This window comes from Ovis canadensis, chromosome 5, assembly GCF_042477335.2.
Source record: "Ovis canadensis isolate MfBH-ARS-UI-01 breed Bighorn chromosome 5, ARS-UI_OviCan_v2, whole genome shotgun sequence".
Classification (NCBI taxonomy): domain Eukaryota; kingdom Metazoa; phylum Chordata; class Mammalia; order Artiodactyla; family Bovidae; genus Ovis; species Ovis canadensis.
The window spans coordinates 30,446,388-30,472,942 of NC_091249.1; the positions used below are offsets into that span (position 1 = coordinate 30,446,388).

General features: G+C 52.0%; 2 protein-coding genes across 10 annotated transcripts; one reads left to right on the forward strand and one right to left on the reverse strand.

The window, feature by feature from the left end:
* Nucleotides 1–684: 684 nt before the first annotated feature.
* Nucleotides 685–15,850, forward strand: SH2D3A (SH2 domain containing 3A). Of its 3 annotated transcripts, none has more exons than XM_069591315.1 (10): nucleotides 685–841; nucleotides 4,659–4,795; nucleotides 6,463–6,812; nucleotides 7,260–7,336; nucleotides 12,513–12,994; nucleotides 13,126–13,241; nucleotides 13,400–13,574; nucleotides 13,658–13,769; nucleotides 14,283–14,468; nucleotides 15,276–15,850. In XM_069591315.1, exons 2-10 carry the CDS (start codon nucleotides 4,727–4,729, stop codon nucleotides 15,434–15,436), a joined length of 1,728 nt encoding a protein of 575 aa, XP_069447416.1. In that variant the 5' UTR covers nucleotides 685–841; nucleotides 4,659–4,726; the 3' UTR covers nucleotides 15,437–15,850. The 3 variants fall into 3 exon arrangements, with proteins under 3 accessions (XP_069447416.1, XP_069447418.1, XP_069447419.1); XM_069591317.1 differs by lacking the exon at nucleotides 685–841 and adding an exon at nucleotides 1,789–2,031; XM_069591318.1 differs by lacking the exons at nucleotides 685–841; nucleotides 6,463–6,812 and having other exon boundaries at nucleotides 4,743–4,795.
* Nucleotides 15,851–16,153: 303 nt separating this feature from the next.
* On the reverse strand, nucleotides 16,154–25,806 carry TRIP10 (thyroid hormone receptor interactor 10). 7 transcript variants are annotated; one of them, XM_069591307.1, is made up of 15 exons: nucleotides 25,644–25,792; nucleotides 24,362–24,477; nucleotides 24,221–24,277; nucleotides 23,212–23,359; nucleotides 23,072–23,134; nucleotides 22,756–22,860; nucleotides 22,537–22,665; nucleotides 21,614–21,760; nucleotides 21,295–21,489; nucleotides 20,058–20,225; nucleotides 19,686–19,795; nucleotides 17,280–17,412; nucleotides 16,909–17,054; nucleotides 16,698–16,819; nucleotides 16,154–16,568 (listed from the first exon to the last, which is right to left on the reverse strand). In XM_069591307.1, exons 1-15 carry the CDS (start codon nucleotides 25,665–25,667, stop codon nucleotides 16,420–16,422), a joined length of 1,812 nt encoding a protein of 603 aa, XP_069447408.1. In that variant the 5' UTR covers nucleotides 25,668–25,792; the 3' UTR covers nucleotides 16,154–16,419. The 7 variants fall into 7 exon arrangements, with proteins under 7 accessions (XP_069447408.1, XP_069447412.1, XP_069447409.1 ...); XM_069591311.1 differs by having other exon boundaries at nucleotides 24,171–24,277; nucleotides 25,644–25,768; XM_069591308.1 differs by having other exon boundaries at nucleotides 25,442–25,703.
* Nucleotides 25,807–26,555: the final 749 nt, after the last annotated feature.

The window sequence follows — 26,555 nt, forward strand, 5'->3', positions numbered from 1 at the left end:
CCTTATTTCTGGTTCCAGATCCCCCCCATACACGTTCCTCACGCTTGTCTCCAGGCAACAGGATGGAAGCCCCCTTCCTCTCCTTCCCTCCACCTAGGAAACCACCTGAATGTTTGCCCCCTACGTCCCGCCAGAGTCTAGATCAAGTCCAGCTGTCTGTTACTGGGAAAGCCTGTCGTGTTTTCCCGCATCTCTCTCCACAAACCCGACAGCCAATGTGGGGTTCCTTCCGAGAAACCCAGGGGGGCAGTCTGGAGGAAGCGCACTCTGCCACGTCACAGCCGCCACCACTCCCAGTCGTGTGAGACAGCCCGTAAGGGCCGCCCCGCCCTGCCCGGAACAGAGAAGCTAGGAGACATCCCTTACCCCGTCGCAAAGGGTCAGAGGCTCTTAGGACCAGCCTGTGGCCTTAAGCGGAAACAAGGGGCAGAGCTCTAAGGGCGGGACTAAAAGAGTGACTAGATGAGTGGGCGTGGTCAGCCTGAAGGGGCGGGGCAAGTTTAAGGGGGCGGGTCCACTAGTAGGAACTAAAGGAGTTCCCCGGGGAGCGTGACCTACCGGAAGACGGTTCATCCAAGGGGGCGTGGTTAGCGAAAAGAAAGTTTATAAGGGGCGGGGCGATAACAAGGGGCGGGGCGATGAGTTACAGTAGGAGAAAGGGCGGGGCCTGGAGGGGAGGGGTTTAAAGTGGGCGGGACCAGGTGATGGCGCTAGGTTCCCTTCGGGAGCGGCAGGGGTAGGCTGGACCTGGTTGGGGCGGGGAGGGAGGGGTCGGGAGACGCAGAGCCTCAGGCTTCCGCCCGGCCCCAAGTTCTTGCGAGCTCCGCGGGTCCCGGCCCAGGTGAGTGAGGGGCCCCAAGCAGAGCCAGGACCGGGAGATTTGGTGGGGGTAGGGAGTTCTCTTTTCCAGGTGAGGACACCTGCTCTCTGGAAGAATCTCTGTCCACGCGCGTCCGCGAACGTAAAAGGGGTCACCTGATTGGGTCACTGTGCATCATGCGTGTCCGTGTACCTGGGCGTCCTCCTCCAAGCGTATTTTCTCTGCAACATGGACAGCCTCCCTGCTTCCATGCCTGAGCAATGTTTTTAAACCACAAACCAGATCGTGCCCCTCTCACTTCATACCTTTTCGTAGCTCCTCTTCCATCCCACCGAGACGAAAATTCGAGGTTCACCAGTTTCCTGCATCGTCTCTGCCTAACCTCACTGCTCTCCACTTTGCTTGTGGCTCACAGCATTGTCACACCTGCCTCCTTGACCACGCAAAACAAAAAACAAGCTCTGCACCTTTGCCCTGCCTGTATACCCCTCACCCGTACTGCTCTTTCTTCACATCTTTGCTTAACTGTTTCCCCTGCTTACTGAGATCTCAGCTCCCAAGTCACTTCGTGGGAGACAGCCTTCTGACTACCTATTCATATTTAAGGTAGCCTCCCCCAGCCAGGCTCTCTTTACATCTCCCTGTCATCACCTTCGTTGTTCACCTTTAGACATTATCTTCTTCATTCCTCGTGCACTTATCTGTTTTGTGTGTCTCCTCCACCGGAGGGGCCTTGGTCTCATTCATCACTGTTTCTCTTTGGCACACAGTAACCATTCAACCAGTCAGTACTTTGATCACGTTTGAGTCTCCGTGTCCTCCTGTGCCCCTGTCTGGTGCAAGTGGCTGCCCCCTGCAGGAGTATATGGTCGACAGAAAATGAATGATCCCCTCCCTTCTTTCCCCAAACTTGCCTCTCACCCACCTCCTCTCTTGATTTCTGCCCCCTTCCTCTCTCTCCTGCCCAGATACCCAGAAATTATTCCAAATGATGCAGGACAGGTGGATGACTTAATTGGCCTGTGGCCATCCTGTGACTACTCTGAGCTCCCCCTGAACAAACCAGAGTCAGTGATGCACCTTCATACCCACTAAAGGGCACGCAAGACAGAGGACGCTGGAGTCAGGGGACTCTTAAAACCAAGGCCTGGCCAGGCCCAGCTGACAAACAGGAAGTGCACAGGTATCCAGGAGACACACCTGGTATTCAGGTATGTGGCGCCTGGAGCCAAAGCTCTACTCAGCTCTCCCGCCCGTTTAGCCACCTCAGACCAGTCTGGGAACTTCCTGGCCCTTTCAGGCCATCAGCCCAGCTGACTCAGGTCCTAAAAATCTTCGTGCTTTTTCTCTGCAGACCTGGCCAGGCCCAGAAGGCCCTGGGGGTAGGGGAAGCAAGACACTTTCCCCACCACCACCTCCCGCTCTCTCTCCCCCTCTTCCCTCTCTTCCAGAGCAGTTTTTTCACCAGATGCTTGAGAGACCTGGGGCCTGAGTCACGTGCAATGATCAAGGGGTCCTAGAGCATCCATGTCCTAAGTTTGATCACAGTAATAAGGAAGTGGATCGGCTCCAAACTATGAAAACCTGTAGATGTCTATTTGCTGTTTGCTGACCTGTCTACAAAAACGTGACCTTTTAATGGGCTTCCCTGGTGGCCTAGAGGTTAAAGCATCTGCCTCTAATGTGGGAGACCTGGGATTGATCCCTGGGTCAGGAAGATCCCCTGGAGAAGGAAATGGCAACCCACTCCAGTGTTCTTGCCTGGAGAATCCCATGAACAGAGGAGCCTGGTGGGCTACAGTCCACAGGGTCACAAAGAGTCCGACACAACTGAGCGACTTAACTTTAACTTTAATGGTCTTTTAAAATGGGTTTCCCCCCTGGCTCAGTGGTAAATCACTTGCAACCCAGGATTTGGCTGAAGATACAGTTGATCCCTGGGTTGCGAAGATCCCCTGAAGGAGAAAATGGCAACCCACTCCAGTATTCTTGCCTGGAGAATCCCATAGACAAAGAAGCCTGCCAGACTACAGTCCATGGGATCACAAAGAGTCAGACACCACTGAGCGACTGAGCATATAAAATGACCTTATTGGAAAGCCACACATGGGTTAGATTTTTTGGTACAATCTAAGAATCCTTGAGTGTGCCTACAGATCACTGAAATGCTATGGGTTTTAGTAAATTTAATTCTCACCAGCCTGAAATTTAGGCTGCAGTCCATGGGGTCGCTAAGAGTCGGACATAACTGAGCGACTTCACTTTCACTTTTCACTTTCATGCATTGGAGAAGGAAATGGCAACCCACTCCAGTGTTCTTGCCTGGAGAATCCCAGGGACAGTAGAGCCTGGTGGGCTGCCGTCTATGGGGTCTCACAGAGTTGGACACGACTGAAGCGACTTAGCAGCAGCAGCAGCAACAGCCTGGAATTTATTTCACCCCAAGAACTACCAGGCTTGAGACTTCCCCGGTGCTCCGGTGGCTCTGCTCTCCCAATGTAGGGGGCCTGGGTTCCATCCCTGGTCAGGGAATTAGATCCCAAATGCCAGAACTAAGAGTTCTCATGCCACAACTAAGACTCAGTGGAGCCAAATAAATAAATTAAATTAAAAAAAAAAATTTAAAGAAAGAACCACCTGACTTGGCCCCTTAAAATCCTCCCAACCTTTACTCACCCCCAAGACCTTCCTAGGTCACCCTATAGAAAAATCTTAACTCCACTGCTTCAATCTTCATATCTGATCCCTGGTTTCATTTTTCCCCTTAGTTCTCTCTGATCTATTTTAGGCTTCCTTTTCTACTCACTGATTTTCCTAATTTCTGTCTTCTCAGCTAGAAGATGCCTAAGAGCAGGAATCTTGGTCTGTGTTGTTCACAGCTAGGTCTCTAGTGCCTAGAAGGGGCTCCCGGCACAGAGTGGGTGCCCCCATAAATATTCTTTTGAGTTAATTTGTTAATTAAATTTCTATAAAACATAGCACTATGTCATCTGCATTAAAAATTGCATTACATTTGAGATCATTGTCTTCTTCCTTCGCAAGAATCCCAGTGAACTTGCATGACTGTTTTCATGAAATCACAGCCTATTCCAAATTAAAGTTAGGGACTTCCCTGGCGGTCTAGTGGTTAAGACTCCGCACTTCCAAAGCAGGGGGTGCCAGTTTGATCCCTGGTTGGGGAACTAAGACCCCAGATGCTGCATGGTACAACCAAAAGATAAATTAATTAAAAATTATAAATTAAATTTATTCATTTCATGCTTAGTCGCTCAGTCATGTCTGACTCTTTGCAACCCTTTGGACTGTAGTCTTCCTGGCTCCTCTGTCAATGGGATTTTTCAGGCAAGAATACTGGAATGGGTTGCCATTTCCCACTCCAGGGGATCTTCATGACCCAGGGATTGAACCCACGTCTCCTGTGTCACCTGCGTTGCAGGTGGCTGCTTTACCCACTGAGCCATCCAGGAAGCCCCAAAGTTACTCATAGCTTGAATTTAATCTGATATATATATCAAATATAACTCATATAATTTATAATTAAAAATATATAATCTGACTATGGGTAACTTCTTTAATTTAATATAAATATATATTAACATATAGTTAAAATATATTTATATTTAGAATATACAATACACAAATATGTAAATATTTAAATACATTTACATATAATTATATAAACATGCTGTATATTGAAATATAATATATATATTCATATACAGAGAGCATTGCATTTTATGGCTTGATAAGATGTGGGCTGTTGTCTTCAACCTATGAGGAACATGAAAGGGCTGACCAAGCCATTCAGGAAGCAAGAATAATTATTCCTGTTTTACAGATGAGGAAGACTGAGGCCTGTTGGAAGTGCAAAGCACAGCCCCTGCACCCTCTGCCCCCAAGAGCTCCATGCAGGTGCCACAAGATGGAGAGGACTTTGTGGGCCAACCCTGGTACCACGGCCCCCTGTCCCGCCAGGTACCGCTGCCTCTCACAGGACCACATACCATCTGATGGGGAGTCTCACTCACCTTTGACTTATTGGGGACTCCTGGGTCCCAGATAAGGGCCTTAGGGTCAAGATCTATCAGAAAGAATGGCTTGAGGGCTGAGGATTGTTTTGCAACTTGGTCTATGTGGGATGGCACTTCTTATCTTTAAATTATCACTTCCTTTGGGATGGTGTTGAAGAAGGTGACAGGAGTTAAAGAGGGTACTAATGACTCCTCAAACCACCCTTTGGCCCTACTTATCCCTCTGGCTCTCTCTGTATCCCAGGTCACCTGTGGCTGCCAGGGTCCCATCTCCCTCTCAATTCAAAACACCTCACTTGCATCTCCAACTTAGGAGTCACCTTCAGGAGTCCCAGGACCTTAGACATCTAATCAAATCATGAGAGGCAGTGTAGCTTAATGGTGAATACCCCACACTTTAGCCACAAGCAGCCTGAGTTCAAATCCTATCCCTACAACTTATATTGGATGTAAAATAGGCAGTGGCACCCCACTCCAGTACTCTTGCTTGGAAAACCCATGGAGAGAGGGCCTGGTGGGCTGCAGTCCACGGGGTTGCTAAGAGTCAGACACGACTGAGGGACTTCACATTCACTTTTCACTTTCATGCATTGGAGAAGGAAATGGCAACCCACTCCAGTGTTCTTGCTTGGAGAATCCCAGGGACAAGGAAGCCTGGTGAGCTGCCGTCTATGGGGTCGCACAGTCAGACATGACTGAAGCGACTTAGCAGCAGCAGCAGCAGAGCAAGGTACTTGATGTCTCTGGGCCTCTGTTTCCCCATCTGTAAAATGGGCATAATAGTACCTCTCTTATCCTTGGTAAAGGATGAAGTGAGTTCATACATTTTACACTTAAAACAGTACCTGGAATATAATAAGGGCCATACAAGTGTCCTTTGCACATATTGTCCAGCTCCCAGCCTCCATCAGCAGCTCTGCTTTGCCCATGTATGATGTTGTGGCCCTCAGGCCCTGTTTTCAGCCACCATAGCTGGCATGATAGTGCTCTATTTTTATAAAGGTGAATTTCAAGGCCATGGTCTGTTTGGAAGAACCTAGCAAATGGCTTTTCTGAATGCCACATTCGCATAAGAAACTCAGCACATGTCACCAGGTTGGAACTTGCATTAGTCAGCATCAGCTAGTGGCTATAACAAACATTCTCATGCTGTCAACGACTCCATCGACATTTAAGGACTAGTTCATGTCACAGTCTAAGAAGGATGCAGAGCTTCAAAAGGAGTCAGACCCAAGCCCTTTCAGTCTTCTGCCCACCCCCCGTCTCCCCCCCGCCCCCCCGCCCCAAGGGCTGTGGGGGCATCAACTGACAGATTCAGGAGGAAACCTGTAGGACTCTACTAGGCTTAGTTCATGGGCCGGGTCTGACCGGTCCCCGCAGGACTCCTCCCACATCCCATTGGTCAGATCTTGTCACACGACTTTAACCGCAAAGGAGCCTGGGAACTGTAGTGCAGAAGTATTTCCACTAGACAAGAAGAAACTGTTTGGCTCAAAACTACCCAGTCTCTGGGGTGGCTTTTCTTGGGTCGGAGGGAAGGGTCGGGAGTCTCCATTAATTATTGATACGTGCTCATGCGTAAACCTTTGCCCCCCAATCCTCCATCCTCAGAAGGCCGAGGACCTTCTCCAGCAAGATGGTGACTTCTTAGTTCGTGCATCCAAGTCCCGTGGGGGCCACCCTGTGATCTCTTGCCGCTGGCGGGGCTCAGCCCTGCACTTCGAGGTGCTTCGTGTGGCCCTGAGGCCCCGGCCAGGCCGGCCCACAGCCCTCTTTCAGCTAGAGGATGAGCGTTTCCCCAGCCTGCCTGCCCTGGTTCGCAGCTATGTGATTGGCCAGCGTCCACTGTCCCAAGCCACAGGGGCTGTGGCCTCCAGGCCAGTGCCACGGCAAGGACTAATTCGACGCAGCTTTAGTGAGGACACCCTTCCAGACGGCCTGGCTCGCACAGAGCCGCTCAGGTATTCACAGGCTCTCTACATCCCGAAGACAACCAAGGACCGCCTCTCCCCCCTCCGCCCCCCGCCCCGCCCCCAGGGTTCTCCACCACTGTTCCTGTGTGTTCCAATAGTGGACGGCTCTGTCCACTATTGACATTTGTGGCCAGATTATTCTTGGTTGTGGGGGCGGCCATCCTGTGCATTGCAGGCTGTTGAACGGCATCCCTGGTCTCTTATCTACTAGATGCGAGTAGAATGCCCTGCACCCCTCCCCTTAGTTGTGACAACCAAAACATATCTCCTGACATTGCCAAGTGTTCCCTGGGGTTAGCAAGCAACCCAGGGGTTAGGGATCCCCTGGTTCTGAGTGATGGGATGTAAGGTTTTCTGGGCATTGGTGGAGGCTATATGCTATCTAACTATCTGCTCGAAGTAGAACAACATATCTCGCTTATCTCTGTCCCCCAGGGATAGGAAGCGGAGTGATAGTCAGCCCGCAGGTTTGGAGCGTATGTGGCGGCTACCAGAAGACCCTCCTGGACCAGGTATAGGGTCTTCCAGGATAGGACATAGCTCCGAAATTCCTCTGCAATGCACTATCCAAGTGACACTGGGCAGGTGACAACCTGCTGGGAAAAAAGGATGGTGATGCTCTCAATGTTGTCACAGTGACTAAAACACACAGGAACTCTGTATGTGCTTAAAAGTATGGGTTTACAATGATTCCAAGAAACCCTCCATGCTCTAAGCATAGCTAACCTCTCCAATAATTCCATCCCTCATCCCCTGTTCACTCTGGCCACACAGACTTCCTTTCAGTTGCTAGTTGTTGCTGTTGTTCAGTCTGCTGGAACCTTGTACATTTGTTCCTGCCTCAGGACCTTTGCACTTGCTGGTCTCATCTTTGGAAAGCTCATTCCCTAACCTTTACCTGACTGTTTCTCATCTAACAGGAGTTCCTCAAAGCAGCTAACCCTGACCATCCTACATAAAGGAGGAGTTCCCCTTGTGCCCTGACTGGCCTGTTGTCTCCCATTCAACATGAGCCCTCACTGTGTGTGTCAGACACAACAGTAAGTGCTGAGATGCATCAGTGAACAAGAAAGACAAAGATCCCTGCTCAAGTGGAGCCAACATCCTATTAGAGAATGAAGGACCATGAACAACAGAAACGAGTCAATTTGTTGTTGTTCAGTTGCCAAGTCATGTCCACTCTGATCTCATGGATACAGCACACCAAGCTTTCCTGTCCTTCACTATCTCCCAGAGTTTGCTCAAATTCTTGTCCATTGATTCAGTGATGCTCTCTAACCATCTCATCCTGTCACCCCCTTCTTTTGCCTTCAATCTTTACCAGCACCAAGGTCTTTTCCAGTGAGTTGGTTCTTCCCATTAAGTAGCCAAAGCATTGGAGTTTCAGCTTTAGCATCAGTCCTTCCAATGATTATTCAGGGTTGATTTCATTTAGGATTGACTGGTTTGATCTTCTTGCTGTCCAAGGGACTCTCAAGAGTCTTCTCTAACACCACAATTTGAAAGCATCAATTATTTGGCACTCAGCCTTCTTTATGACCCAACTCTCACATCCATACATGACTACTGGAAAAATCATAGCTTTGACAATACAGACCTTTGTCAGCAAAGTGATGTCTGTGCTTTTTAATATGCTGTCTAAATTTGTCATAGCTTTCCTTCCAAGGAACAAGCTTCTTTTAATTTCATAGCTGCAGTCACCATCCACAGTGATTTTGAAGTCCAAGAAAATAAAATCTGTCACTTCTTCCAATTTTTCCCCTGCTGTTTGCCATGAAGTGATGGAACCAAATGCCATAATGTTTGTTTTTTGAATGTTGAGTTTTAAGCCAGCTTTTTCATCCTCCTCTTTCACCCTCATCAAGAGGCTCTTTAGTTCCTCTTCACTTTCTGCCGTTAGAATGGCATCATCTGCATATCTGAGGTTGTTGATGTTTTGCCCGGCAATCTTGATTCCAGCGTGTAATTCATCCAGCCCAGCATTTCACATGATGTACTATGCATATAAGTTAAATAAACAGGGTGTCAATATACAGCCTTGTCTCACTCCTTTCCCAATTTTGTACCATTTTCAGTAAGATTCTAACTGTTGCTTCTTGTCCAGCATACAGGTTTTTCAGGAGACAGGTAAGGTGGTCTGGTATTCCTGCTTTTTAAAGAGCTTTCCATAATTTGTTGTGTTCCACACAGTCAAAGGCTTTAGCATAGTCAATAAAGCAGAAGCACATGTTTTTCTGGAATTCCCTAGCTTTCTCTATGACCCAACGAATGTTGGCAATTTAATCTCTGGTTCCTCTGCCTTTTCTAGACTCAGATTTTATATCTAGAAGTTCTAAGTTCACACACTGCTGAAGCCTAGCTTGAAGGATTTTGAGCATAACCTTACTACCATGCGAAATGAGTGCAACTGTATTGTAGTTTGAACATTCTTAGAGAAGGAAATAACAACCTACTCCTCTAGTATTCTTGCCTGGAGAATCCCAAGGACAGAGGAGCCTGGCAGGCTACAGTCCACAGGGTCACAAAGAGTTGGACATGACTGAGCAACTTCACTTTTGAACATTCTTTGGCATTGCCCTTGGAGAAGGCAATGGCAACCCACTCCAGTACTCTTGCCTGGAAAGTCCCATGGACGGAGGAGCCCAGTAGGCTTCAGTCCATGGGGTCGCTAAGAGTCAGATAGGACTGAGCGACTTCACTTTCACTTTTCACTTTCATGCATTGGAGAAGGAAATGGCAACCCACTCCAGTGTTCTTGCCTGGAGAATCCCAGGGACAGCAGAGCCTGGTGGACTGCCATCTGTGGGGTCTCACAGAGTCGGACACGACTGAAGTGACTTAGCAGTAGCAGCTGGCATTACCCTTCTCTGGGACTGGAATGAAAACTAACCTTTTCCAGTCCTGTGGCCACTGCTGAGTTTTCCAAATTTGCTCATATATTGAGTATAGCACTTTAACAGCATCAACTTTAAGGATTTGAAATAGCTCAGTTGGAATTCCATCACCTCCACCAGGTTTGTTTGTAGTAATGCTTCCTAAGGCCCACTTGACTTCACACTCCAGGATGTCAGGCTCTAGGTGAGTGACCACACCATCGTGGTTACCCATGTCATTAAGACCTTTTTTTTTGTACAGCTCTCCTGTGTATTCTTGCCACCTCTTCTTAATAGCTTCTGCTTTGCTTAGGTCCGTACCGTTTCTGTTCTTTATTGTGCCCATTCTTGCATGAAATGTTCCCTTGATATCTCAATTTTCTTGAATAGATCTCTAGTCTTTCCCATCCTGTTGTTTTCCTCTATTTCCTTGCATTGTTCATTGAAGAAGGCCTTCTTGTCTCTCCTTGCTATTCTCTGGAACTCTGCATTCAGTTGGGTATACCTTTCCTTTTCTCCCTTGCTTTTCACTTCTCTTCTTTCCTCGGTTTGTAAAGCCTCCTCAGACAACCATTTTGCCTTCTTGCATTTCTTTTTCTTTGGGATGGTTATGGTTACTGCCTCCTGTACAATGTTACAAACCTCTGTCCATAGCTCTTCAGGTACTCATGTCTATCAGATTTAATCCCTTGACTCTGTCACTTCCACTGTATAATCATAAGGGATTTGATCTAGGTCGTACCTGAATGGCCTAGTGTTTTTCCCCTACTTTCTCCAATTTAAGATTGAATTCTGCAATAAGGAGTTGATGATTTGAGCCACAGTGAGGTCTAGGTCTTGTTTTTGCTGACTGTATAGAGTTTCTTCATCTTCTGCTGCAAAGAATATAATCAATCTGATTTCCATATTGACCATTTGGTGATGTCTGTGTGTAGAATTGTCTCTTGTGTAGTTGGAAAAAGGTTTGCTGTGACCAGCATATTCTCTTGACAAATCTCTGTTAGCCTTTACCCTGCTTCATTTTGTACTCCAAGGCCAGACTTTCTTGTTATTCCAGGTATCGCTTGACTTCCTACTTTTGCAACCCCCTATGATGAAAGAACATCTTTTTTGGTGTTAGTTCTAGAAGGTCTTGTAGATCTTCATAGAATGGTTCAACTTCATCTTCTCCAGCATTAGAGGCTGGAGCATAGATTTGAATTACTGCGATGTTGAATAGTTTGCCTTGGAAATGAACCAAAATCATTCTGTCATTTTTGTGATTGCACCCAAGTGCTGTGGTTCAGAATGTTTTGTTGACTGTAGGGCCACTCCATTCCTTCTAAAGGATTCTTGCCCACAGTAGTAGATAATGGTCATATGAATTAAATTTGCCCATTCCTGTCCATTTGAGTTCACTGATCCCTAAAATGTCGATGTTTACTCTTGCCATCTCCTGCTTGACCACATCCAATTTACCTTGACTCATGGTGTGCTGCAGTTCATAGGGTCCCAGAGTTGGACACACCTTAGTGACTGAACAGCAACAGCGAATGGATCTAACGTTCCAGGTTCTTATACAATATTGTTCTTTACAGCATTGAGGTTTACTTTCACCACCAGACACATCCACAACTGAGCACCATTTCCTCTCTGGCCCAGGTGTTTCATTCTTTCTGGAGCTATTAATGATTACCCTCCACTCTTCCCCAGTAGCATATTGGATACCTTCTGACCTGAGGGGCTTATCTTCCAGTGTCATATCTTTTTGCCTTTTCATACTGTTCATGGGGTTCTAACGGCAAGAATGCTGGGGTGGTTTGCCATGCCCTCCTCCAGTGGACCACTTTTTGTGATAACTCTTCACTGTGACCCATCTATCTTGGGTGGCCCTACATGGCACGGCTCATAGCTTCATTGAGTTATGCAAGCCCCTTTGCCACGACAAGGCTGTGATCCATGAAGGGGAATCAATTATGCTTTGGGTTAAAAATTAAAAGTAGGATAGAGCAAGGAGTATTACCGTTTTTAGTAGTAGTTAGGAAATTTTTTCATGGAGAAATATTTGAAGGAGATGAGGGAGGGAACAATGTGGATAATGGGGTGAGAGTGGCCCAGACAGAGAGAACAGTCAGTGCAAAGAAACTGGAACCAGAACAGGAGTCTAAGCTGTTCATTGAACCAAAAAGAAGTGAGTATAGCAGAAACAGTGGGAGTGAGAGGGAGATCAGGAGAGAGATCAGGCTCAGATTGTGAGAGCTTTGAGGGCTAACAAGAAGACTTTGATCCTTATTCAGAGAGATGGGAACATTAGGGAGGTTTTAAACCCCCATAACAGGGTCGACTTAAATGTTTAGTAGATAGTCTCCCAAAAGTCTGTGTGCAGTTTTAAGTTAATAACCTCGGAAGTAAATATATCACAAACTTAACAGAAGACATCATTCGAAAGTTTGATAAATTCACTTTCTTTGAGGCATATGTAACTTGGTGAATTTTGAGTGACATATTTTTTTTCGTTTTAATTTTGTGTGGTCAGTGCTTACCATCTTCAATCAGAGGAGCAAAAAGGAAGAGTTCAGACTTAAAATGGAGTCTTCAAAATTGGCAGAACTACATCCATGTCAGAGAAAGTTCATTTTCAGACCAACCATTGATAGGTATCTAGCATTGGTGTTGATGAAGCTGTTCAGTTTCAAAGCTGCAACAGGTAATTTAGGATACCTGGTTATTGGCCAAATGAGTGCAGGAACCAGAAGGTTGGTAGCTCAGGAAGCCATCACCCCAGCCAGCTATCTTCTCTGTGTACTTCTTTCTCCCCTTCTTGTATGACCCCCAGGAGCCTCCACTGTACCTGCATCTGGCCTGCCTCGGACAGGTAGTGACCCCGTGATACTAAAGACCCCAGTTCCCTTGGGGTCCGTTGCTGACAGTCTCAGGGCCTCTGATGGGCAGCTTCATGCCAAGGCCCCAACCAAGCCACCTCGAACACCCTCATTGCTACTGTCTGATGCCTCTGGACGCCCCCCGACGTACTGTGAGCTGGTGCCCCGAGTGCTCAGGGTCCAAGGACCGCCCCCTGGCCACAGCTGCCCAGAGTCGGAGGTGCCCTGGTGGGAAGCCGAGGAGGAGAAAGAGGAGGACAGATGTTTTGCAAGACCACAGGCTGAGGTCTCTTTCTGTCTCCCTGACACCCCCTCCTGCCTGCTGGGCTCCCAGAATCGACCTCTGGAACCCGAAGTCCTGCATACTCTCCGTGGCCTGTTCCTGGAACACCATCCTGGGAGCACAGCTCTCCACCTGCTATTGGTAGACTGCCAGGTGGGTCCCTTACCAGGTTTCCCTCCCCGGGTAGGGCCTGAAGCCAGGGCATGACCCAACCCCACTTCACACCCATAGACTCACTCTGCTCCTTTAACGTCCCTGCTCTTACCCCTGCCCCCCATCGCCAGGCCACAGGCGTCCTGGGAGTGACCAAGGCTCAGCGGGGCGCCATGGGGGTCGCCTCTGGTCTGGAGCTGCTCACACTTCCCCACGGGCATCGCTTGAGGTTGGAATTGCTGGAGAGGTGAGCCAGCCACCTGAAATCCCCAGGGTCTTCAAACCTCCTCCCATTCCCGGTTCCCCAGGGAGGAGAGGAATGGGCAATGCCGCCGACTCTCCCTCCTCACCCCCACATCCCAAACCTCCCCACTGCCCCCAGACCCTTGCTTTCTGCCTCTACAGGCTCGAGACGCTGGCGTTGGCGGGGGCGCTGGCAGTGCTGGGCTGCGCAGGGCCGCTGGAAGAACGCGCGGCCGCCCTGAGGGGCCTGGTGGAGCTGGCCGTGGCGCTGCGGCCAGGGGCGGTGGGTGACCTGCCCGGACTGGCCGCGGTGATGGGCGCCTTGCTCATGCCCCAGGTGCGTGGGAAGCAAGGGAGGAGGCCGAAGTGCAAGTGATGGGGAAGAGTGGAAGGAAGGAGTGCTCAGGTCTCTTCCTCCAGGTGTCGCGTTTGGAACGCACGTGGCGCCACCTGCGAAGGAGCCACACGGAGGCTGCGCTGGCCTTTGAGCAGGAGCTGAAGCCGCTGATGAGATCGCTGAATGAGGGCGCCGGTGAGTGGCGGCTTTCGAGGAGTGATAACCCTAACCAGCCCTAAGCCCCGCCCGCCCGTGTCTTAGTCCCCGCCCCTGGGTGGCTCCTAGGCCACGCCCCCTGCTTAGGCCCGGCCCCTGACTCACATCCAGCATTGCGCTAGGCTCTGGCCTACCGGTCTCGCGCCGAACCCTTGCTTCTGTCTCGGGCTCCACCTTGGCGGTACGAGCCGCCTGCTCTTTCGGTCCTAGGCTCCGCCCCTTAATCGAGGCCCCCGCCCTCCGCGCCCTTGCCCCGCCCTCCACGCGAGACTCTGCCCTGGACCCAACCCCTGGGCGGGCCTGTTCTAGGCTCCGCCCCGGCTCCAGGCCCCACCCTTGTCCTCCTCCGGTCGGGGCTCCAGCCTCCGTGTCTGACTCAAACCCCACACGCTGCCCTGTCCTAGGGTGCCCTGGCCCCAGTATATGTTGCGTCCTCTTCACCCTAGGACCCGCACCCCGCCCCTAGCTCAGCCCAGACCCTTCCCCCAACAGGACCCAGCGAACCCGGCGAGGTGGCGCTGCCGCACGTGGCACCCGCGGCGCTCCTGCTGGAGGGTGAGGAACTCCCGGGGCCCTTGGACGAGAGCTGCGAGAGGCTGCTGAGCACCCTGCACCGGGCGCGTCAGACGGCCCGGGACGCGCCCAGATTCCGCGAGGCGGCGGCGCGGCGCCTGCGAGGTGAGCGCCTCCCCTTTGAGGGGTTGCCAGAGGATCCCCACTTTAGAAACAACCTGCATGCTCCAGCGCGGTAACCTCCAAACCCACCGGGCCAGAGACTAGACTCTTCTGATGCCTCCCAGAGTCCCACCCAAACTGGGCGGGCCCCGGTCCCAGGGGTGTTCCCACCTCCACGCATGCCACTGCTCCCTGCAGTGTTGATGGGCACAGCGCCCTCTGCCCCTCGGAGCCACGCCCACAGGGCCCCACCCCCACTCTCCCACCTGGGAAGGCCCTACCCCCAGAAGGTCTCAATTCCCCGCAGGAATGCGCAGCTCCCTCCGAAATGACTCAGACCATCACTCTGGCAGAATAGCGCCCCCACTGTACTCAGAACCACACTTCTGTCTTGGGGCAGCCCTGCCTCCGGAATCCCCCACCTGGGTTCCTTAAGACCCTTCTCCTTCTAACATGGCCCAACCGCCTCTTCCCAAGTTTGTTACGCAGGGTAGCCCAAATTCCACCCTCAAGGCAGCTCCATCTCCAGGTTCAAGCCCTAAAGCAGGGGATGCCCTGATGTGGCCCCTGGAACAGACTGGCCCCCATGCACCCTGGCAGAGCCCGCATCGACCAAGCCCGTCAGCCACCGACCCCCCCCCCCCCCGCCCCCCCACTCCTGCAGACCTCTCCCCAGCTAACCCTGCCCGGTTGTTCAGATAATCTGGGGCAGTCACTCCTGGGCCAAAGTCCAGAGGGAACCAGGCAGATGTGGGAGGAGCAAGGCAGGTGCCTGGGCCCCACCCCCAGCTCACCTGGCCTCGCCCCCAGGATTCCGGCCCAACCCAGAGCTGACAGAGGCCCTGACCACTGGCTTCTTGAGGAGGTTGCTCTGGGGGAGCCGAGGGGCTGGGGCACCATGGGCCACACGACTCGAGAAGTTCCAACGCGTCCTCAGCGTCCTCTCGCAGCGCCTGGAGCCTGACCCTTGAAAGCACAAACCCTCTTCTCACGCTGGGATACCGAAGCATCTGGGGACCCCTGATGGAGACCAAGGAAGCCGCCCGTTTCTTCACCCAGCCAAATGCAGTGGGGACCTGCACCGTGCCCCACAGAAGGAGCGGACTGGTTTGCAAGCACCCACCTTGCACCCTAAAAAGGCATGTGGATCCTGGGAGTGGGCAGCTCCTCCCTTACACTAGAAGACCCAGATGTCTGGAGGCTCTGCACACCCCACCCCACCCCTACCCCTCAAGTGATGAACGTATGTCTCTTAATGTTAAAGATAACTTGAAGATCTGTCTGTAAGAGGCCAGAGTTCAAGTGTTTTAAAAGCTGTGTGACTTTTATCAGATCACTTGACCTCTCTGTGCCCAGTTTCAATATAAAAGTGAGACTGTACTTTCTAAGGGTTATCACAGTGATGAAAACTCAATGTTTGAATGAGCTCCTAGGTGGAGAATGCCTGGCACACAGTAGGTGCTCAGCAGATGTGAGCTGCAGGAAACACCAAAGGGGTGACATCCAGCACCCTCCTCCCTACCGGAGTCACAGACAAACACTCGACTCCTAGCAAGGGGCAGAGTTTATCCAAGGTGTACCCAGGTTCATTGCCACTTCCTCATTCCCCGTGTGGCCCTTAAGGAGGGTGGTGTTTGAATATCCAGCCCCAGTATCCAAACCTCCTAGTAAGCCACAGACTCCAAGAGTTTTTCATCATTTTTTATATAAAACAAAATGACCCTAGCCGAGCGGCAGGAAGAAAAAAGATTCGAAACATGAGTATGTACATCAATGGTAGAAGGCACAGCGGGTCCATCTGGGGAGAGGAGTGAGGGGGTGGGGGTGGGGGGCAGCAGGTTACACAGGTCTCAGCCAAAGCCACGGGGGCAGAAATAAAGTGCGTAGGTCCTGGGGCCCCCCGTGGCCCAGAAGCAGCAGCCAACAGCCCCCCTCTTCCTGCTTCCAGCAGGGTTCAGTTGAGCATGACGCGGAGGTAAGAGGTGGGCACATAGCCCTCACCTCCCTGTTTCCGCCTGACCCGGGTCCACCCGTCGCCTTTGTCTTCTTCCATGAGACTGAGGTCCTCGCCCTCAGCCATGGAGATGGTGCCCTCGCTGGACCCTGTCACAGAGTGGCAGTGGGCTCAGGTCTGCTGGAGGCGGATCTCAACAGAGTCTAGCCCCAAATGCCACCCTCCCCTGCCCCCATCCCCCACCAAAGTCACCAATGTACCACTCAGGCTGTCCATACCTTCAAAGTGGTAGATGGCCACACAGTGACCAATGGGGGAGGCGGGCTCCTCCTCAAATTCCTCATCAAACTCTGTGTAGATGGGGGCGTCCTGACCCTCCTCAGAGGGGGGCTCTTCAGAGCTGGTTGAAGAAGGTAAAGCAGTGAGAACAGGTACCCCTTACCAGGGTCCCGGCTCTGGGGACAGACCCACCCTAGCCTCCCTGCTCACCTCTCCTTGTTCTCTTGCGATCCATTGTTGCTGTTGCTGCTGCTGTCCGGTGGCGCGCTGGCTGGGGGGTCTGGAGGCCGGGTGTGCCGGCCCAGGGTGTCTCCCCGGTTGCTTAGGACTCGGCTCTCAGCTTCTGCCAGCCAAGCCTGAAAGGAGGGGACCGCACACTCAGCTCCAGGGCCAGGCTCTGGGGTCAGCCCACTCTGGGCCTGGAGGTTTCCTGAGATCACCCATGTACACCAGAGGCAGTGATGAGAAACAGCTGGAGCCCCCACCACCTACACCTCCCTGTCCCTCACTCTCCCCGTCCCCACCAGGCAGTGACTCAGCCAGGCCTGCCGGCCCCGCCTCTCCCCAGGGTCTGCCCTGACCTCATACTTCTGTACTTCCAGTTTCAGCCGTTCGATATTGTTCAGGGTTTCTGTGATCCGGGGTTCCAGGCTGGCTGGGTCTCCCATCTGGGGTGTCTTTTCATACACATCCTTCATTTTCTTCAGGGCCTCCCTAGGGTGAGAACAGATGGAGGAGAAAGAAATCCATGTGATTTAACAAACAAAAAAAGATGGGCTTTGCTTCAGGGAGCTCAGCCAGAGCTTCATAGCCTGGATTCAAATCCCAGAGCGGGCATTTCCTAGTTGTTCCAAAACTGTGTCTCAGTAGGCTTGTCTGTGAAAGGAGAATAATGGTATCTATATGTGTTGTGAAGATGAGAGCAGTGCCTTTACTGGAGTATAACTATGCTGGAGTATAGTTGCTGTACAATGTTGCGTTAGTAAAGTGAATCAGCTCACATGTATACATACATCCCCTCTTTTTTTGGATTTCTTTCCCATTTAGTCCACCACCGTGCACTGAGTAGAGGTCCCTGTGCTACACAGTAGGTTCTCATTAGTTATCTATCTTATACATAGTAGTGCAAAGAGTCGGGCACGACTGAGCGACTGAACTGAACTGAACTGAGTGTATATAGGGGGCTTCCCAGGTGGCACTAGTGGTAAAGAACCACCCATGCAAGAGATACAGGACATGCAGGTTTGATCCCTGGGTCAGGAAGATCCCCTGCAGAGGAAATGGCAACCAACTCCAGTATTCTTGCCTGAAAATTCCATGGACAGAGGAGCCTGGAGGGCTACAGTTCATGGGGGTCGCAAAGAGTCTGACATAATTGAGCAACTAATACTTTCAGATTTTCATACTGAGAGCATATGGCATACCAGAAACCCATTCTAAGCATTAGAAATACAGCACTAAACAGAACTATGTGGATCCTACCTCTCAGGTAGGATACACATTGTCTCCTATGTGTATCACAGTCTCTCAGGAAAACAGGAATTCTAATGATCCATGTAAGGAGTTAGAAACTCTATAAATGCTAGGTATTATTATTATTATTATCATTAGTCTCCCGTCCCTGCTTCTTCCATGTCTATATATACAGGCGGTAATTGTTACACGCATGGACCTCTGGACGATGACAAACCTGGATTCAACTTCTTCCCAGTCTTAATACCTGATGCTCATTACAGATGAGGAAACTGGAAAGAACTAGAATAAAGGCCAGTCCATTTGGACTCCAGAGCATGTACCAGTAACCTCGACATCATAAAAACCTCAGGAATGGGGACCTCTCTGGTGGTCTGGTGGTTAAGAGTCTGCACTTCCCCTGCAGGGGGCACAGGTTCCATCCCTGGTAGGGAACAAAGACTCAGGATGCTGCTCGGGGTGCAGCCAAAAATTAAAAAAAAAACAAAAAAAACACAAAACACTCAGGAACAATAATCAAATGGAACTTTATACCAATAAAAGCCATTTTGTACAAGAAGTTCTGTGCAAAACAGCAAAATATCATTTGGCTGCCTATCTGCAAGTGGCAAACGTCATTCTTATTATGTAAGAGGACTGGGAAGAGAATCTTGCTACTTGGAAAGTTTGAGTAAAGATTTTTTTTTTAAATCTGGCAGGTTTTTTTATTGTTAATATTGTGAGTGTTTTGAGTTATTAAATGAAAAAACCATATGCTTTTTTTTCTTTTAGGCAATTAGTGGAGTGAATAAGACTCATAGATGTTTTTGATATTGAACCATCTTTGCATTCTGGGCTAACCCCACTGATCATGATTTTTGTTTGTTTGTTTTTTATTATTATTCTTTATTGTGGTATATACATAATATAAAATTTGCCATTTGTGCTATTTTTAAGTGTACAATTCCATGGCATTAAATTCATTCCTGGAGTTGGGCAATCACCATCACCACATGATGTAATACTGTTTTTAATACATTGCTGGACTTGGATTGGCTAGGATTTTGCAATCTAAGATCATTAAGTTAATTAAATAAATCCATAATTTTATTTTCTTGAATTCTTGCTAACTCAGTTTTGGAACTGAGATTCCACCAGCCTCCTAAATGAACTGGCAGCTTTCACTCTTTTTTTTTTTTTCCCAATCTTTTTGGCAGTATGTGGGATCTTCATTCTCTGACCAGGGATTGAACCTGTGCTCCCTGCGTTGGCAGCACAGTCTTAACCACCGGACCTCCAGGGAAGTCCCTTTCACTCTTTCTCTGTTTCCTAGAATGGCTTGTATAAGGTGGGAAGAAACTGCTTCTTCTCCTCGCTGCTGCTGCTGCTAAGTCACTTCAGTCTTCTACTTGCAGTTCACCTTCTAAACCCATTCGGGCCTGGGGTTTGTTAGAGAGGAGATCTTTGGGTACCATTTCAGTGTGATTCATTTATCCTTTCACCTTGTTCCTTACCTGCTCAGCCCCTCACCTTACCTCTGGTCCATCTCCTTCTGTAGTTCACGGTTCCGTTCTTCCAGCTGCTGCTGCAGTCGCTTTCTCTGCTGCTCCGGGGGCAAGTGGCTGAAATCCTCAGTCACCACTGTCTGCAAGGTGGAAGAGGACTGAGTTCCGGAACACAGAGTTCGAGCTCCCAGGTCTAAGATAGGCCTAAGACACACCAAGTCCACCTTCCTCCCTGCCCAAGGTTCTTGGGGGGCAAGGCCATGCACAGAGCGAAGCAGGTCCAGGTGGGGCCTTGGAAGGAGGGGGCCCAGCCTGCGGCAGGAAGCGAGCCCAGGGTCCCGCCACCCGGCCGCTGGGCGGGCTGGGGCCGCCCCCTCCTCCTCCCCCAGAGGCCTCACTTACCCCACGGCTGCCTCGAAGGCTGCGGAAGGATGCTAGCCGCGGTTTGACCGACTTACTGATCTCGCTCAGTATGGCCAAAGGGTCGAGGCCGGAGCGGGGGGACGGGGGTCCATTAGGTAATGCCGAGGGCAGGGGGCCCCCCAGGGGGGAGAGAGGTGGGGGGCACGGCTACCGGCAGGGGCCAGGGAAGGCATGGGTCAGAAGGGTCGGGAGGATGTAGAGAACAAAGACGGATGGACGGACGGATGGACGGCGGATGGACGCAATAAGGAAAAAAGAAAAAAAAAAAAAAACCAAATGGAGAAAAGAAAAAAAAAGTAAGAAAACCACAACTCAAGATGCACAATCACACACACAGAAAATGCATGCAAAGAGCAACACAAAAATCTGGGAAATGGCGGCAGGGCATTAGATTGTGAGCCAGAATGCCAGACCCCTCCCCCTCTACCTCCCTACACTTCCCACCTCCCTTGCATCTTATGTCCAGTTTCTAGAATGGAGGCTGGGGACACAGCGAGGCCCATGTTTTTCTACCCCACCCTCATCCCCAGCTTTCTGGGCTCACAGTCTAGAAGGTGGAGGGAGAGGCATGCAGAAATCAAGGTCTCAGACAAAAATGGGCCATAGATGTCAAGGGCAAGCTAAGAGAAGGGTCAAAGGCATGAAATACCAAAAGGGCTATGGCCGGGGTTTAAGCTAGGGGATTCAAAGCGTATGTCTACAGGGATCAAAAGTATGAAGCAGGAGTCAAAGGTATAAATTGGGCAGAGGAGGGGGTTGTCAAAGGTATAAACCAGGGGTGTCCAGGTATGTGCCTGACATTGAAAGCCAAAAATCCCCCCAAGAAAAACCAGCCTGAGGTTAGGGAGCCCAATGACTCATCAGAGGGTTGAAGAGACTCAAGGGGAGTCCCTAGGGCTGGTGTCCCAAGCCCTCACCCAGCCCCAAACCCTAAAGCAGGTCTCTTCTCTCAGCCTCCTGAGAAGCAGCAGACAGACGCCACAGGTCCTTCCCCGTCAATCCGCCCCCCCCCCCCCCGCCTCCCCCCCCAACCCCCAGCCTCGGGGGACTTGAGACCAATGGCCCAGCCGCCTTCCTTCCCTCCAGCCCGGGCCAGCAGCCAAGAGGAAAATTCCTGCCCGGGACTCAGCGTTCCGGAGGCTGGGGCTGACTCAGTGTGGGCCCCTGCTGTCCCCACTCACACCCAGCCCTCCACCCTGAGGGCCCCGGCCCCCACCTTGTTCTTCTTGCCGAATGGCCAGCGTTTAGCCCGGCTGCGGCTCGTGCCTCGGAGCTCTGGCCGTCCATCAGAGGGGGTACCCAGGCTGCTGTCCGAGGGCACGCGGTTCATGGGCTGGCTAAAGTCTTCGAATTCCACGTCACCCGGACGGGCAAAGCCTGACTTGTGCAGCTCAATTAGGACCTGGGAATCCTGGGGATGGTGAGGGGCAATCAGGGGGCAAGACTGGGGTTCCAGCTTTCGGATTCCTACTTCTGCACACCACCCCCAACCACTGCTTGTCCCCCTTGGTCCACTGCCAGGACCAGGCACCCACGTTCTTGGCATTCACAGCATCTGCGGCCACCTTCATGCCCTCCAAACACTTGGCGATGATGGGTACCACCTCCAGCTCAGTCTCTGACAGGAGCCCGTAACCAGCCCCCAGGTGGGTGGCCCGCCGCTCATCCATGTCCTGCAGCTTCTGTAGAGACAGGGGGCACAGTTCTCAAGGGCATTGATCGAGGGGCTGGTGGCAGAGTGATTCCCTCCTGAGCATAATGGAGCCCCACACTGACCACAGCCCCAAGCCCAGTTTAGCAGGGAAAACACAGAATTGAACACAGAGACTTCTAGCTCAGTGTGGTCAGGGGAGAAATTTCAGAGGCCAGAGAGATGTCAGAGAGGAATCTGAGGCCCTCCCTTTGCCTAGGGAGTCAGGAAAGGCTTCTCAAAGGAGGTGAAAATGTGACCAGGAAGGGACTTCCCCGGTAGTCCAATGGCTAAGGCACTGCACTCCCAATGCAAGGGGTCCAGGTTCAATCCTTGGTCAGGTAACTAGATCCCACATGCTACAGCTAAGACAAGGTGCAGCCTAATTAATTAATTTTTTAAATATACTAAGAAAAAAACACAGCCAGGAATTTCAAGAAAAAAGCAGACCCAACACAGATACTGCCAGTCTCAGTGTTGGGATAGAGAGTAGAGTACAGAGCTGAAACAGGAGAAGAGAAATTTGAGATCTTTCAGAGGGTTTGTTACAATTGGGGCTTGGAAGAACGTAGGAATTACAAAAGGAAAGAACGACATCCTTGGCAGAAAGAACAGCTTGAATAAAATTGGAGAACACTGACTATTTGGTTCTAACTCCTTTTCAATTTAGAGATTAGGGCATTACAGGTGGGGTTTTGACAAATGTGTAGGAGTTGGTTAACTCTGGGCTTCTCTAGGGAAGGTGGGACTGGGGTTTGCAGCACTCACATCAAATATCTGGGGCATCTGGGAAAAATAGAAGTGAGACTGGTCACGGTTGAAGCGCTGTAGTTGGGCTGCATACTCATTTTTGCTTTCTTCTGCCATGTGACTCCGAAGGTGGGCTTGTTGTTTGGCCTGAGGAATATCGAGGTAGGGGAGGGTCATAGCCCAGTTCTGGCCTTGCCGAACCCTGACCCCCAAGCCTGTCTCAGACCCTATAGGCACCTTCTCCACATCAGCCTTGGTGGCGTTGATATCCTGGTCAAGCCTCTCAGCAGTCTGGGCTGCCTTCTCAGCCTCCCGGCAGTCCCGTTCAAATTTACGTTTACTCTGTGTTGGGGACAGAACCGGAATGAAGGAACCACCCGCCACAGTTTCAGGGACTGGGGGGAAGTCACCAGCAACTGGGAGTCAGGGTGGGGACAACAGGCAGCTTGGAAACCCACAGGAGAGGAGGGGTCCAGGCCAGATGAAGTGAATCGACAACCCTCACCCAGCTGCTCGGGGCCAGAGCCTCGCTTCTCCACACCCACAGACTCACATTCTCCAGCTGCTTGAAGCCACTTTCCAGCTGCTGCTGGGCCCGACGACCTTCTTGGAAGTGCTGCGGGAAGAGGGGGCGATAAGGCTCACCCTGATGTCAGGGGACCCTCGGGAAGCCCCAGAGAAGGGGTCACCCACCATCTTTCTCTCCTGTTTCATCTCCTGCGAGTACTTGGCCAGCTCCAGACATACACGCACGCTGAGGTTCTCGGCCACCAGCTCCCGCTGGCCGGCAAAATCATTCACCTCCTGCAGAATCTGCACGAAGGACTGTTGCTGGCTGAACCTGGGGTGGGGTGGAGGGGGGACAGGGGCTGGGGGTCAGGACCCCTGGGAGCCACAAGCCCCCAGACCCACCTCCATATGAAAAAGCGTGAGCCCCAAGACATTCACCCCAGAAGCAACAATAAATTCTGGCCCACACCCTCAACCCTCGAGGGGGACACAGAAACTCAGAATTCTCAAAATTTGGGGAGGTCTTAGAAAGGGGATGCGATGCTTACACCGTCTTTTTGCATCACTCTCGTGGTGTCAGTAGCAGCATCATATAATCAAATACTATAAATGCTTTTGCAAGAAGTATTAGTATTCACATAAGTGAGATAAAATCCAAAAGACCCTAATGAACTTAATTAACTTCATGTCAGTTCAGGTCTTGAGATTGCCTCCAAACAAGCGACCAAAAAATCTTTTGCTTTCTAGAGCTCTGGGGGTTTCTGGAACTGGAATAAAGTGAAATGAGCCAGGCATTGTTTTAACACACTATCTTAATCTTCATATGAGCCCCTACAAGGACATCGTCATCCCCAGTTCACAGGAGAGGAAAACCAAGGCTCACAACATGAGTCACTTGCCCAGAGACACTCATTTAATAACTGTGGGAGCCTCTCCCATTTAATAGGTGAGGTAAACGGAGGCTGAGAACTGAAGTCAAGTGGCCAAAGCAGTTCAGCTGGAAAGTAGTGGATTTAGAATTCCAAGCCAGGTAATTCGGTTCCTGCATCCAAGCTCACGCCTCTAGGTGGAACTGGGGTGAGAAGTGAGGGATCTGTTTGCGGGGAGCCCAGCTTGAGAGAGAGAGGAAGTGGGTCCCATACCCTCGGCCCTCCCAAATCTAGCTCTGTATCCATCCGGTGTTCGTTCTTACTTGGATTCAGGGTCATCTTTAGCAGGTCTTTTGGGCATGTATTTTTTCACCAGGCTCCTACGGAGAGAGGCAGGAAGGCTGAGCCCCCAGTCCTCCAACCGCTCCCCCTAACCCTAGGGAGCGGCCACCCTAGGGTCTCACCGCAGTTGCTTTGCATAAGCCTGCTCCACCTCCGTCCGCTCTTTCACGAACTTCACGTATCTGTCCAACAGGTCCAGACCCCACTGCGTGTGCCGCTCGAGCACCTCAAACTGATCCTAGCAGGGGGATTGGGAGGACCAAGGTCAGGACCCAGGGACCCCACAGCCGCCAACCCAGCGGCAGGGGAGCCTCCTGGCTCCGAGCTCCAAGAAGGAGTGGCTTCCCGGCCCCGCCCCGGAGCGGCGCGGGGGGAGGCAGGAAACCGGCGGGAACCCCCTCCCCTTCCCGGGAAGGGCCAGAGAACTGGGGCGGGGCCCCAGCCGGACTACAGGGTCCCCTCTCCCGGCTCCAGGAGGGGTGTGGAATGGGACAAGGCCACTCCCCCTGCCCCGGGTCCCCTAATCCCCCCCAGATTCCGGAAAATCCGGCCGGTCTGCCGTGAGTCAGGGCCAGAGGGGCAGGGTTCCCTGCAGCTTGTGGGGGCCCCAGAATGGTCGGAGCGCGGGCATTAGGTTCCCCCGGTCGCCAGGCTTCCCAGGGTCCCCCAGGGGCGACTCAGTTTTCCTCACTGACTCCACTTTACCTCCAAAAGAAATCCCAGAGTTGGTGTAGGGGGGACGATCTAGTTAACCCAGGGCACCCAGGGACCCAGGAGTGCCACCGCCCCCAGAAAGAGGAGGCGTCAGAGGTTCCGGCTAGGAAAGGGGGAAAAAATTCTGGGGCTTCCAGGGCATAGGTTCGAGGCGATTGGTGGCGGCCCCTCCCAGTGCCTAAGGAGGGCTGGGGGAGGGGGCTGAGGCCGAGGCTCGCAGCCCCCTCCCCCCTACAGCGTCCCAATTCCCTAATTGTAGATTAGAGGCGACGCGAGGGCGGTTTGGACTTCCAGGTCCCACGTGGGGTTGGAAGTGGCCAGAGGGCCCCCTCCCCCGCCCCAGCCGGACAGGCGGACGGCGGGCAGGGACCCAGGGGCCGTAAGATAAGCCGCCGGCCCAGTCAGGGCGCTCAAAATAGGTGACCTCTCCCGGCTGCTCAGGCCTGGTCCCAGAACTTCTTCTGCCCTCCTCACTATGAACCCCGTACCTCAGTTTCCCTACGCGGCTCCTTAAAGGTCGCCCTCCGCTCCGGGGCGTCCTGAACCGCCCTGGGAAACTCCGCGGAGAGAGGGGATTCCAGGGGTCGGTGGAAGGGAACGCGCAGAGATCCCGCTGGGGTACTGCAGGGGCAAATCGTGGGTCTGGACCCCAGGAAGGGAGGAACTTGGAGTCAAGCGGAACGGACTCACCCACAGTTCGGTGCCCCAATCCATGCTGCTCCCGCCGCGGCCGACGCCTCCACCGCACCCGGTCCCTGCCGCCCGCCGCCGCCGGGAGACTCAGCCCAGGGCCAGGAGCCCGACCCCGCCTCGCTAAGGCCCCGCCCACTCCAAGCTCTGCCACGCCCCGTACACTCTGCCACGCCCCCGCACTCTTGGAGCCCTGGCACGGCCCCCTGAAAGCAAGACCCCCCCCTCCAAGGAGGCGGGGCCCAACGGACGCCCCCGCCCCTTCTTAAAGGAATGCGCGCCACCCGACGCCACTGGACAGACAGACCCCTTAAAGGACCCCCATCCATTTTCCAAATCCCCTGGGACCCTTTTGTCCACCCCATTCCTGCCCCGCCCTGGACAGTTTTTCTTTTCCTCTTTCCTTTCAATCATTCATTAAAGGGCCAAGACACTAAAACCCCAACCCAAGAGGTTTTCCCCCCACTCTGCCGCAGGGAGAACTGAGGTCACCCCGCTCTTGAGGGCCGGCCTGGCTCCAGACGTCTACGTTCGTCCCACTAATGGTCTGGTCCCTCCGGCCACAGGGCGGATGGGAGGACTTCGATCCTGTCCAGGAAGCGCCTCCGCCAAGGCCGGGTCCATTAGCGCCCCTACCGCATCCTGCCTCCCTCCCTAAAGTCTGCGCCGGGAAACTGAGGACGGGCTGTCCTTGGGGCGCCAGGCCCAGGCCTTTCCTCAGCTCCCGTACAGTTGGAGCTTGCACCTGCCCATTTCCCAGTCTCATCCATTAAGGTGCAATCAGGTTTAATAGTTTGCACAGACCCTAGTATTCCTACTCCACCACTCCCCCGCTCCTCGAACCCTTGGGCTTGGAAGTCTGTCACCTCTCTCATAAAAGTCAGTTCACACACTGTTAATCCCTTTGAGGCA